Here is a 13,518-nt window from a genome sequence, read left to right as displayed (position 1 = left end):
CTCGTGGTCACCCGCTCACTGGTGTGACAAGCGTCCTGGCACCCCCGGGGCTGGGCACCCTGCGAGCCTCGCTCAGCCGCGCAGCTCGCCCCAGCAGAGGGCTTATGGCCGCCCAGGCTCTGGGCTGCACCCCCCTCCCACCTCGGGCTGCTCCTTGGAAGTGTCTCTTGTTCCCAAAACATTCTCCTGAGGTCGCTGACCACCTCCTGCTGCCCAGCAGAGGCCCCTGGGCACACTTCTGCCTCAGGCTGCTGCCTCCTGGCCCCTCTGGGCCTCCTCCCCCGGGGCCAGCTGTGCCTCTGCCTGTCCCCGCTCTCCCTTCTCTTCTGTGTCCAGGTCCCTCTGCTGAGGAGCCCAGAGACTCAGGGCGGGAGCCGATGTCCTGGCCCTTGGAGCCTCTGGGAAAACTAGGCCCCCAGGGGCACATCGCCCAGAGGACAGCAGCCCGGCTCAGCCAGGGCGCCACCCAGCACCTGCCCGGGCTCAGGCATGACCACCAACCTCCTCAGACGGTGGCAACCGTCACAGGCCACCTCTGGGTGGGCGGGAGGGAGAGATCCAGGGTCAGGCCTGGCTGGCACCAGGTGCCTTGGGAGTGCAGGACACTGTGACCTTCTGGAAACGTCTAGGAAGAGCCCCTGGGGCCTCCCTCGGGGCTGGGGGTCCAGGTCATGGTTGGGCTGGAGTCCTGGATGAGAGGCCGCGGCTCCGTGAGGCCCTCTGAGGAGGACGGGCTGGCTCTGAGTGGCCGCCAGCCTTTGGTGGGTAGCAGGTGGCGGGAGGCCGGGTACCTACGTTTTCCCTGAAGATGAAGGCCAGGACCGCCGCCGAGAGCTCCGCCAGGAAGATGATCAGGATGAACAGGAAGAACTGCAGGGACAGGGGGCGGGCTCTGAGACCTCAGCACGGGCCGGAGGGGACAGAGTGGCCGCTCAGTGAGGCCCTGCCGGTCGGCTGTGTAACTGACCTGGTACGCTAAACACGTAAGACTCAGCAACGGCACTGTCACAAATTAGACAGTTGTCTTAAAGACACCAATGGCCCATCTTTGGAATCAACAAAGTTGTAATAAAAATGTGAAAAAATAAATAATGCAAATGGTGCCCCTTAGGAAGGTCCCTTTGTGCAGTGCACGAGCTGAACAACCCTACCCAGGTAGGAGGCTGCTGCGGAGACCTATTCAGGCTCCCTCCAGGTGGAGTGTCCAAGCGTGGGAACACCGACCCTGGGGGATCCCAGGCTGGTTTTCCCCACCGTCACCCCAGGCACCTTTCCCTGCCCCCCACCTCTGGTTCCTGTGGGCGGTAAGCAGGTCTCCTGGATCTTCAGCGGAAGTAAAAAGCAAGATCCGAGGCCAGGTGTTGTGAATACCAGAATCTGAACCCCAGGGCCGGGAGCTGGATATATAACTGCTCGGCTCCCCGAATTTCCGGCTGTTTCCCAGGTTAGCCTGGGTGTCTCTGGTTTTAAGGCCCTGGAGGAGGGGCTGCCTCTGCCAGGAAAGCCCCGCCCTCCTTGCCTGCCACTCCAGGGCAAGCCCCGCCCTCCCCAGGGGAGAAGCCTTTCTCCGCTAGGTCGGCAGGGGGCGCACTTCCTGCCCTGGACTGCCCCGCGCCGCAGTGCCCAGGGAAGGCGCCCGGCCGGCCCGCGGCTGTCAGGCGGATGAGTGAGTCCAGGAGTGAACGGCCCTTGCCTCTTGCTGCCTCTCAGATCCTGGTCCTCCTGGGCACTGTTGTGGGCTGAGGGCTACTGGCGCAAGAAAGGAAGGGCCTGCCTTCGGTCCTCGGCAGGACTGGAGCCTTGGCGCTTACAGTGGCCATTGTCGCCCCACCAGGAAACCCTCATGCAGGATTTAATCCCTGATGTGCCCAAGACTGGCTCTTGCACACTGTCACGGACACCGCGGTGGCACCCCAAGCCCTCAGCATAGCATGCGCTGGACATCCTGGATGGACAGAGGCAAGGGGTCCTGGGCTCAGGTCAGGACATCACAGGTGTCTGTCCCAGTCTGTGTGACTGGGGACAGTCATTCAAACTTCTTTGAGTCTCAGTCTTCTCATCCATAAAGTGGGCTGATCACCCCACTTCCTGGGGCTGGGGCCGGGTAAAGACATAGGGACAGTACAGGTGTTGTGTGTCATGAAAGCCAGGTGACTGTGACAGTGCCGGATGGCTGCCCCAGTGCTGGAGGGGAACGACTGGTCCAGTGGGTGAGCTCGGGACATCTGAGCAGCTTTTCTCGTCGACTGGCTCTCTGCTGGGTGCGTCCTGCTCCTCTGCTCTGTTGAGGTGGCAGCTCAGGGATGGCCCCACAGGTCCAAGGGTGACCTGGCTCCATCAGCCATGTGGCCTGCCTGGCACCTCAGGTGACCCCACAGTGCTTCTGCACTCCCTGAAAGTTGGGGCCATGGAGGGTTAATTTCAAGTAGCAGAGCTCCCTAACCAGAGGGCCTCCTGGGCTGGGGCAGGTGCAGTGCCATTCTGTGGCCACCACAACTCCTCTGAGTGTGGACAGCTCTTGGGTCGAGTGGCCACCGAGTGCAGGTCCCCTGCCTCTACAGCCCTCCTCCCTGTGACAGTGATGGAGGCACCTGGCCAGGGTCCTGGCACTTGCATTAGGCTGGTGAAGGATGGTCATCCGGCTCTGAATCGCGCCGCCTCTGCACGGGCCCCTCCGCCCTCTGTCCGCTTCTGGCTGTTGGCAGGTCCTGGGGCTGGAAAAGGGCTGGAAAAGGCGTCCATGCTCCGTGACGCTCCCAGCGGTGGCCGACGGAGCTCTAAGTCACCGAGGAGGCGGGTCGCACGCCCTGCGCTCCTCCCTCAGCCCGGTGCGCGCGATGCCTTCGCTGAGCTTGGACCAGATGATCCCGGCCAAGTGCTCTGCGCCCAGACCCTCAGGACCCAGCGGGCGCTGGGACTCTTGCTGGGAAGGGGAGGGAACTCCGCGCTCTGGCGGGGAGCTCCGCGCTCTGGCGGGCACCTCCGGAAAACAGCAGTTGCGGCCACCGACGGAGCATGCGCTATCCAGGCACCGGCGCCCGCATGGAGCATCACATCATCCCGGGAGGCAGGGCTCTTAGCAGCAGCACCCCCATTTTACTGATGGTGGTGTGGCTCTGAGAGAAGCAGTCCTTGGCCCAGGCTGGTACAGCTGGTAAGTGGTACAACGGGGACTTCAACTGCCTCTTCACGGCCCGTCATCTTGGAAGCCATATGAACATCCAGGTCTTAAAACTTGCAAATAGTCTTCAGGGCCTCTTCCAGGCAGACAGCCTCTCTTCATTTCCGATTTACCAAGCGCCTACTCACACAAGGAGCAGAGCTAAGGCCCACATTTTCTCAGGCGATCACAAACTAAAGATGGGAAGGAGGTGTGCTTATCCCCATGTTGCATATGAAGAATCTGAGAGAGGTTAAGTAATCAGCCCCAGGACACACAGCCAAGCTCAGGTTCTTTCTCACACCTAGGATGGTGTCTCCTCTCTGTACTTTCTTCCCAGGGCTATTATTGGGCACCTCCCGGGTCAGGCACTGAGCTGGGTATTGGCAAACAAAATTTTCAAGGCAGACACATTCCCCAGCCTTGTGGGATCTGCACTGAGCTGCAGCCTCAGGAGAGGAAATGATCTGGCCACTGTGGACCAGGGGGGCAGCTCCCAGGGAAAGGGGGCAGACCTCCCTCCCACTGCTCCCACGGGGGGCAGGGTCAGCCTGGGCATAGGGTGGAGGGTGACATGAGTGTGGGCATGGGTCACGCCAGGGGGATGGGCAGGGCTACTCTGATCACATCAGTGACAACGTCACTTCCGCTGGCTCCTGTCCAGCATGGAAGAACTTCCTCCACTTCCCACGGCCCGGCCACCAGGAATCTGGGGATCCCTGACCTCCTCCCCTGAGCTCATCCCATTGGCCTGAGCACCCAGGGGCCCCGATCCCTGAACACCAGGCTCACAACACTTTGCTTAGGATGGGGAGGGGCAGCAACGACTTTGCCCACAGAAACGGCCATTTTCCCTACTCTCAAGCATCTCTGAGCTTCTCACCATCTGCCTACGGGCGACGTCTGCTTTAGTCCTCATTTCTAATAAATATTTACCAGACTTACATGCTTCACGTACAATCCAGCTCGTTTATCTTTTATATATGCTCATCTCTTCTTTCAACTGTTCTCTTTTCCGATTTAGCATGTTTTTATTAAAATATATTGTTTACCATAGGATCTTTAAATAAATGGGCTGAAAAGAATCTTCGAGCTAGTCCAAGGCAGGCAACTTGGAGAAAGGGATAGCACACGGCTTCCATGACAGGGGCCAAGGTCCTGTGGCACACAGCTGTGAGGCTTCTCCACCAGCGTGCTGGGACGACGCCTGTGCAGAAGGCGGCTGTATGAGGTCTGCTCATTAGGCTGACTGTTCCCAGGCCCTGTGGGGGCTCAGCCGGGCACACAGGCTGCTCAGCTGCCTGCTGCAGACCTTTGAGCCAGGGTCCTGAAGTGACAGCCCCTTCCAGGCCAGCTGGGCCCCCCTGGCAGGTTAAGGAGGAAATCAAAGGCTTCTAGAAGACCCCAGAAGCTTCCAGGGGTGGAGACGCGTGCCCCTCTTCAGGTTGGGAGAGAGAAGCAGTTCTTATTTTTTAGGTCATGAACCTTCTCGAAAACCTTCCAGAAGATGCAGAGCCTCCCCCAGGAGCGTGCACACCACAGGCCTGCGCAGGTACACGCAGCACACGCGCACACACACACACACACGTGTGAACACGCACAACACTGCACACACACACACAGGCCCTGACCACACTGCCTGGTTTCAGGGGAACTTTGCACCACCCGGGTCAGTTCCCGGCTGCGCATGCCCTGTCGGGGACAGAGGCCTGGTCTTGGTGTCCCCTCCTCTGACCCACCCTGGCCAGCTGATGTGCGCTGGGCCTGGTGGGGGCGGAGGAGAGGGAGTTCCAGAGAGGGACAGGAGAGGCTGAGGAGCTGGAGGGACAGGGGAGGTAGGGCTGGACAGGAGTGGGTGGCAAAGATCTGCCCTCTCGGAGCATGACAGTGGCAGGTCCTGTCCCGTTCCCGAATCTCAGTCTCTCCCTGGGCACCAGCAGAGGGGACACGGTGCAGCCGGAAGGTTTGCAGGGAGCATTTAGCTTAACGGTGGCAGTGGCAGGGCCTGATGGCAGCGGAGAGCCCGCTGGCTTCGTGTCCCGGTCCGTGAACAGCGGGCAGCCCCGGGGGCCGAGGTGCGGGGAGGTAAGTGCCCAGGAGACCCGGATCTTTCTGCAGCCCCCGGGGGACCCCGCGGCCAGCTTCTCGGGCTCCCTCTAAAGCGGCCGGGAACTTCCTGCAGGGGGCGCTCGCGGACTTTCTTTCTTTTTTAATCTCAAATGAACAGTTTGCGGTGTTTACAGGTCGATGACCAATGGACCCCAAAGCTCCCGTCACCCAGGTCACAGCTGGTGCCACTTCCTCTCTGGGATGTGGAGCATCCCCCTGTGCCGTGAGTGTGGGCTGCAGCGCGTATTCTGGCCTCCTGGTTTGATGGCTCCCCACCGGTCACCCGCTGCCCACAAGAGCAGCCACAGTGGCCACACGCATACCCCAAGCAGGGACCTGCAGCAGGGTGGGGCTCAGCCTGAGGCTGTCCTAGTCCCCGGGACAGTGAATTTCCTAGTGGAGGGAAGACATGACCCAAAGGCCAGGAAGGTGAGCAGAGACGCAAAGCGCAAGTGTAAGGAGGTCAGGAGGACCAGAGGAACCACGTCCACGCCTGTCCCCTGTGGCCCCAGCCTCCAGCTGGGCAAGACACTGAGGCTCAGAGAGGGTAAGGAGGCAGACTGGAGTCACACAGCCTGGGAGCAGGCACGCTCTCAAACCCAGGCTTGCCGACTGCCTGGCACATCCTCATGGGCTTGTCTGCCTTCAATCCCGGCCAGCAAGGAGGGGATGCTGCCCCCAGCCCCCACGCATCCTCAGCCCCAAGTGAGCTGCACAACCATCATAGGAGGACAGGACTATTTAACAAATAGTCAGAACCCTCCAGAAACTCTGCCATCTATTCTCGGCGTGGGTTATCTGAAAGGTGAAGGAGTCCTCCATAGCTAGGTACTAAGGAGCTATGTATTAGAATCTTTGAAAGAAAATAAAGAGAAACGTCATGAGCCGGGCGCAGGGACTTGTGCCTGTAATCCCAGCTGCTCGGGAGGCTGAGGCAGGAGGATCACAAGTTGAAAGCCAGCCTCAGCAACTTAGTGAGGTTCTGAGCAACTTAGCAAGACCCTGTCTCAAAATAAGATACATATATATATATATATATTTTTTTTTTAAAAAGGGCAGGGGTATGGCTCGGTGGTTAAGCACCTCTGGGTTTCATCCCTAGTACCCGAGAGAGAGAGAGAGAGAGAGAGAGAGAGAGAAACATCCTGGATGATGTGGACGTTCTCCTGGCCCCAGAGGCCAAGGCCACTCTCCAACTGGGGCCGTGTGCCCAAACTGCAGGCATGGGCCTGGCACAAACAGCAAGCTCTGGGGGCCAGGACCACAAAAGTGAGGGGCACAGGTGAGGGCCACCCTGTTCCCAGACAGTCCCCCGGGCACCTGGAGCATGGACACGGTGGGTGTGTGCTGGTCAGGGGCCCTGGCTTGGCTCCTTGGCCAGCACAGGACCCCTGGCCTGAGAGCTCACTCCTGAACCCTCTGCCACCAACTCCCTGGGGGACTCTTGGCCAGTCACGGGACACCAGATACACAGTGAGAAGGGCTGTAGGTGCCCATCGCGCTGGTCCCGGGAGTGAGAAGGACTTGGTCCAGGTGGCCTGGAGCCCACCTCCCGCCCCAGAGCACCCACGATGACATGTGGCGAAGGGCTACTCACAAACAGCAGCAGACACTTGTTCTCGCGGACGGCCCCGCAGCAGCCCAGGAAGCCGAGGAGGAAGAGCAGGCCGCCCATGGCCAGCAGGACGTAGGCCCCGGTGAAGAGCAGGGGGTTGGCCGCCACCACCTCCCGGAAGCCGGTGGGGTCCACCATGACCCAGATGCCCGCGCCCAGCAGGCAGGTGCCTCCCAGCTGCCCGGGGAGGAAGGAGGGTGGGTCAGGCAGGTCCCCTGGGCCAGGCCCCGGGCAGAGGCGGGGAGTACTCAGGGAGCTGGCAGGGGACACCACACCGCCCAGGCAGGGGACTGGCCCCAGAGCTCAGAGGCTGTCCCCTCCCATGCAGAGCCCCTAGGCTGGCTGCGGAGGATCTTTATTTTCCAAACTCCCGCTGCAGTGGGCCAGCAGGAGGTGAGGAGGGCCCACAGCTGTCAGGGCAGCTCCCCGGGAGGCGAGAGAGGAGGGTGTCCAGGCCAGCCTGGGAAACAGGGACCTGCTGCCTCAGAAGAGAACACAGCGCAGGCCTGGGGTGCGGCCGGGTCGAGCTGGCCAAGCCTGCGTGAGCCCCAGCTTCAATCCCTAACGCCACAAAGACAGATGAAGATACTGAGGTTCAGGGAGGCGAGGTGTGTTTCAAATCACACAGCTGGCAGGGGCAGCGCTGGAATGGAAGGTGGGTGCTGGTCCCAGGTCCCAGAGAGATTTCTAAGTACATCAGGTGGCTGCGGGGTCCCTCCAGCTCTGCTGTGCGGGGTCTGCTCCAGGGGGGCTCCTGCTCTGGCCCCTGACCAAGCCCCCTCCCCCTCCCCCGCTCCCCACAGGGCCTGGTCCCAAGGCTGTGGCCAGGCCTGAGCTCCCCCACCTCCCGCCCCATCCAGGGTCCATCCTGCCCCAGGGACCCGCCCGTATGACAGTTCAAAGCAGGAGCAGTTGTGACACCCCACAGAGACCCAGGAGACCCAGACTTACGAATATGAAGAAGTTGAAAACAAACATTAAGTACTTCATGCAGCTCAGACAGTCGCCTTCCATGGTGGGTGGACCTGCAAAACAAGGGACCTCAGTCCTGGGTCCCCACCCGGAAGGGCCCGTGGCCAGCCTCATCCTGCAGTGTGGAGGAAGGAGATGGTAACAGTTCTCTTCCTGGGGACAGTGATTTGCCCGGGGGACCTGGAGTTAGGAATGAGGATGTAGGAGCCAGCCTGCCTGGGTATGAGCTCTCTGCTACCATTTGTGTGCTGTGTGACCTTGGGCAAATGACCCCACGTCTCTGAGCCTCGCTCTCTCCAACTTTAAAGTGGTGATTGAGAACAGCACCTTCCCGCTGTCCCTGGCGAAGATTAAGGGCAACACCTGTGCTCAGTGGGCGCGGCTCCACAGAGCTGCTTCCTGTCATTTCCTTAGTGTGGCTGTGCCTGTGCTTGCTAGGTCAGAGCACTCCAGATCAGAGCCCCAAGGCACCTGCTAGGGCCCAGGCAGGACCAGAGCCCAGGCCTAACCAGCGTCCCCCACGCCATGCGCCCTCCATCCACGGGCCTGACCCGGCCATTTCTTGGCTTTGCTGCAGGGAAAGGAGGTGCCAGGCTGTGCCTGGGCCACCAGGAGCTTCTCCTGATGCATCCTGGGAGGGGACGGGGCTGTGCCCTCCTGGGACACTGTGGGAAGGGTGTGTGGTGGGGCTGCAGCGGCCAGCACCGGAGACTGCACAGCCAGCGGGGCTCGTCGGGGCCTCCTCTCTGCCACGCCCTCTCTTGGGCCAGGCTGGACCCCTGGTCACTCCGGATGCCCCAGCTGCCCACCCCTCTCCAGACCCTTTGGCAGAGCCCAGAGCCACCCAGAACTGGGGCTGCAGGAGGACGGCCCCTCCCTCTGCTCCAGAGCCTGCCCTGGGGGGGGGGCGCTGAGCCCAGCACACCAGGTTCCATCCCGGCTCCTCCCTTTTTAACCTCTGTTTCTCAGCCTCTGGGGCCCTCAGTCTCCTCATCTGTCACAGTGGGCAGTTTTGCTCAACCACACCGGGCGTGTTGTGAGGGTTGAGAAGTCCCATCCAGGCCCCCCACCACAGCTGGCACGGCGTGGACAGCCCTCACAATGACCACACCTGACGCCGCCTTCCTGGGTTCCTGCTTCCCACCAGATGAGGAGACCAGGACCATGGCTGGCACCAGAGGCTGGGATGGGCTGACCCCTCTGTCCCCTTGGCTGGGGGTTGACTTCAACCCACATGTATGCAGAGACCCGTGCTCTTGGAACTGGAGGCCAGCCCCACAGAAGTGACTGTCTTTAATCTTTCCACAAGAGACAGGAGGCACCTGATCACAGGAGGACCCCGAGGCTCAGGGAGGCCAAGTGCGCTGCCCAACATCACAGAGATGTCCTGTGGCCACCTCCAGATCCTGTGCCCCACCTGGACCAGGAACAGATACTTAGGCAGAGAGCAGGGTATAAGGAGCACTGGACAGGGAGTCTGGAGCCCGGGCTCATGTTCTGTAAGTCTCTGCTGTGTGCCCTTGGGCAAAGCACTTTCTCTCTCTGGTCTCAGAGTATTCTATTTAAAATAGCAGACCAGGAATTTGGTAAGGAGTCTGTCTCTTGTAACACTCTCTGATTTGGACAAAGCAGGCTTAGGAGGCCAGAAGGCTCTGCGGAAGGGCGAGGCTGAGACACGTGTGGTGGAGGCTGGCTCTGGGTCCTTCCTCTCTGCCTGCTGAGGGACCCCACTGCGGGGGCTCTGACTGCTTAGCAATTAGGGCCAAAATAATCACAGTGGCTTGTGAACAGCCCCCTGTGTTCCATACGACCACGTCCGCTGCGGGTTCCAACTAGTGCGCCAGGTTTGCAGAGGACGGGCCCCAGAGGAACCTGTCTGCTGGGCAGAGCCTCCGACCACCTCGAGGTGACCAGGTGGGAAACAGGACAGGAGGGAGAGGGCGGGGACAGGAGGCAGAGCCCTGTGCCCACCTCGGGCAGGCCTGGCGCTGGGAAGGAGGGCACGGATGCCCAGCCTGAATCCCAGCTCTGCCAGGGTGCGCCCCGGGCACGCTCCTAACTGCAAGCAACCGAGTTCCCTTCTCTGTAAAAGTAGGATCAAAATCGAACCTTCCTCCTGATTCATGGGAAACGCTGACCCAGGGAGCAGCACGCGGCAGCTAATAAGGTTGACAGCCACCAGCAGCGGGCGCTCGGCGGGCGGGCGGGTCTTACTGTGCGCCCAGGACAGGCGCAGCCTCCTGAACCCTCGAGGGAAATAGCCAACGCCCTCCGTTCTTCAGCTGAGGGAATCAGGGCTCAGGGAGGTGGTTCCCTTGTCTCAGGTCACACAGCGCGGTGCCACAGCCAGAATTCAATTCCGGGTCTGTCTTAATCTGAAGCTGGGACTCTCCGTCGCCCTTGGCAGGGGAAGCCAATTCTTGTCCCTTTCAGCCATCGTTTTCCAAAGCTCAGACCTCCCTACACCTCCTGTGCCATCTTACGTCCTACAGTCCAGAGGGAACGGTCTTCTGGGCCACCGTCTGTGGCCAGGCCAGCTGCACCTCTCTAAGGGGCTTCTGACGTTGGGGACACACTCACAGCCCGTTGGCCAGACTGGCATGACAGACACGTGCGCGCTCCAATCCCTGTCGGGACCTGGCTGCTGGCCCCACCCACTCACCTCCAGCTGTGGCCAGCGCCCCCTCGGCCACCTCTAAGGAGCAGGAGGGAACTGGAGGTGGGACAGGAAGTCTAGGGACTTTGTTGATCCTCAAAAAAGATGTTCGAAAGGCACTTGGGAGGGAGCTGGGGACCTCTGCGGAGGGAAGGCCACGGGGCCCACGGAGGGCATCAGGGTGGCGGGGGCTGCGGGGGTCGCTGGACCCCGTCACCTCCCCTCTCGTGGCTGGACCAACCACAGAGGCACTGGGGCCAGCCTTCAGGTGGCCAGGTCTCCAGGCCCCTCCTCCAAGGCAGCAGAGGGGCCGTTTTGAGGAGGGAGAAGGATGGCCTTCAGTGGTTCTCGGACTGGGTTCCCCGAGGTACCAATATGCCGGAGTTACTTCAACACTCCCCTCACAGCTCAGAGATCCCGCCTCCCCTGAGGTCAGCACGCGGGCAGGGGTCCTGGTGTTGGAGCAATGACGCCCACCCCAGGTGGGGACCCTCTGTCTCAGGTTGCTCACAAGATGTGCCCCATGCGGTCTGTGTGACTTCCAAGTACAAACATTGACCTCAGACTTGACAAATGACTCCCAAATGACTCTCGTCCACCCTGTCAGGTAACCTGCCCTGCTCCTACCTGTTGCTCAGGTCACCTGTCCCAAGGATCGCCCCTCCACACCGGGAGCCAGAAGGTTGTCAATTGATGCGTCCTGGGCTCCACCTGCCCTCCCCCTTCAGCCCACCTGTGTCCCTCCGAGCCTTCCTGGGCCCAGTCACCTGCTGGGAGGAGAAGGTAAGGGGAAGAGGCAGGGAACAAAGGAAGCCCAGGACATGTAAAAAGGCAGGACACCTCGCTTCTGGGGATACCAGGATACAGCTGTGGCCCCTTCGCCCTCGTGGCAGAAGTCTGTGTCCCCCTTTGTAAATAAACCCTGCTTTATCTGCCTGCCGTGGCCTCCGTGAGCTTCTCTAATGTTCAGACTTCAACAGGTGAGGGAGCAGGACTCGTTACTGGTGACCAGTTGTCAAACTCACCTCCCTGCAGGCACCTGGAGAGCTTGGGAGATGGTCCAGGTGTCCCCAGCTCACCTGGCCTGCCCAGGTGGGACCTATCGTGTCAAGCACCCCACGCCTATCCCAGCAGCCCCTCACCCGGCCACAGAGTGCCCCATGCTGACAGATGCCTGTTCCGTAGCACAGCGTGACCCCAGTTGCACTCGGCTGGTGGCTGGTGTCCTACACAACAAACCAGGTGCTCCAGACTTAGGGCACCTCACACCTCACTAAGGGTCAGTGCCAGCTTAGAATTCCACCCCAGACAACTTATGTCACTAAGCACATCAAGGAAAGACATTCTCGGTCATGAAAAGATTGGGAAGTACCCGCCCAACCCAACAGCCTCCTTCCGGAAACGCAGAAACAGGCTGAGACAGGAAGGGGGCTTGACCAAGGCAGGAAACCAGCTGGCCAGGGAGCTGAGCCTGGGGCACAGTCAGTGCCCGGTGGAGATGCCACCTCCTCTATGTGCTGTTTCCTTGAGTGACATGCCTCCGCCTCCTGTGCTCCCTAAACACAGGTTTGACCCCTGTCTTACTCCCAGTGCCTACAGCTGCTCCAGGCACATAGTAGACTCTCAGTTAATCCAGCTGATCCACTGAGTGAGTGAGTGAGCATATAGTGGGGAAGAGAAAGCAGAGGCGGAAAACAGTGGGACCAGCAATCAGAGAAATGGTCGAAAAGAGCAAGAGGGAGAAGAGGCAGACGAGACAGGGACTGATGGAGGGGACAGGCAGAGGGGCAGGTGCAGGCGACAGGGCACAGGTGCACAGAGAAAGGAGAGGCGACTGCTGATTTGTCACCTGGCAGTGCTTCGGGTGTCAGCACGACGGAGGCTCCTGGTCAGAGGGGCCGCTGTGCGTTTCTTTGATCCACCAACTTGTCCTGGAAGAGAAAATGCTCACTTACTGCAGGAAGTCTGCAGGGAGCAGCGGGGAAAGGAGCCGTCCGTGAGCCTCCCTGCTCCCCGTGCTCCTCTGCAGATGAGCCTCTTGCTGAGCTGGGCTGGTTGGCACTAATGAGAAGCTCTGGGCACCCGGGGGACCTCCAGGGGGCGCTCTGTACCCGCTGCCCAGGCCATAGCTCAGTGCCCTGGGGAGCTGCGTGGAGACCCATGCCTTCCTTCCTGCGGTTCTCGCCCGGGACTCCTGGATGCTGACCTGACGGCATCTGTGAACTGGGAGGAGGTGACAGGTTTGGGTGGCTCCACACCTGGATGCCACCTGGGCATCCTCAGTGTCCTCTCAGCAGGGAGAATGCCAAAGCCCCTCCCCAGAAACCCAGACTCCCAGGAGGGAGAACCTGATGCTGGACAGTGTCCTTAGCTTTGCACAGGGTGTGCCAGGAGGTTCCTCTAGGGGGCCACCTCCCAGCAGTGGGAAGGGGGAGGGTCCCAGAGAAAGTATGGGGCTGGGAGAACTGGGGTTGTGGTTCCTTCCCATGAGCAGGAAAGGGAAGGTGTCTAAGTCTCAAGATGTCTGCTCGGACTCTCCCTAACGAAAGCCCACCTGGGGTCAGTGAGCAGTGAAGGGGGAAAGATTCCTCTCCGGCCCTCCCTAAGTCCACCTCTTCATCCACCCACCCACCCAACCATCCACCCATCTATCAATCTACCCATTCATCCACCCACCCATTCATTCACCCACCCATCCACCTACCCATCCACCTATCAACCCATCCATCCACCTGCTCATCCATCCACGCATCCATCCATACATCCATCTACCCATCCATCCATCCATCCACCCTTCCACCCATCCAACCAATCATCCACCCTTCCATCCATCCACCCATCCATCTACCCTTCCATCCATACACCAATCCACCCACCCATCCATCCACCCTTCCATCCATCTACCCTTCCATCCATCCACCCATTCATCCAACTGCCCATCCATCCACTCATCCACTCATCCATCCATCCACCAATCCATCCATCCATCCACCCATCCATCCACCC

The 13,518-nt window shown here is 60.4% G+C and overlaps 1 protein-coding gene across 1 annotated transcript in view; it reads right to left on the bottom strand.

Moving 5' to 3' along the window:
• Positions 1-13,518, bottom strand: part of Tspan18 (tetraspanin 18) — a 146,588-nt gene that overhangs the window by 7,116 nt on the left and 125,954 nt on the right. Inside the window, exons 5-8 of the mRNA XM_048788213.1 lie at positions 12,362-12,443; positions 7,836-7,909; positions 6,867-7,061; positions 796-870 (exon numbers count right to left, since the gene is read on the bottom strand). Of these exons, the coding sequence (XP_048644170.1) occupies positions 796-870; positions 6,867-7,061; positions 7,836-7,898 (333 nt within the window). The 5' untranslated portion in view covers positions 7,899-7,909; positions 12,362-12,443. The remainder of the gene's footprint in view (positions 1-795; positions 871-6,866; positions 7,062-7,835; positions 7,910-12,361; positions 12,444-13,518) is intronic.

The sequence above is a fragment of the Marmota marmota genome, unplaced genomic scaffold, assembly GCF_001458135.2.
Source record: "Marmota marmota marmota unplaced genomic scaffold, marMar, whole genome shotgun sequence".
NCBI classification, from domain to species: Eukaryota; Metazoa; Chordata; class Mammalia; order Rodentia; family Sciuridae; genus Marmota; species Marmota marmota.
The sequence above is the reverse complement of the archived record's forward strand: the minus strand, read 5'-3'. Positions and strand labels throughout refer to the sequence as shown.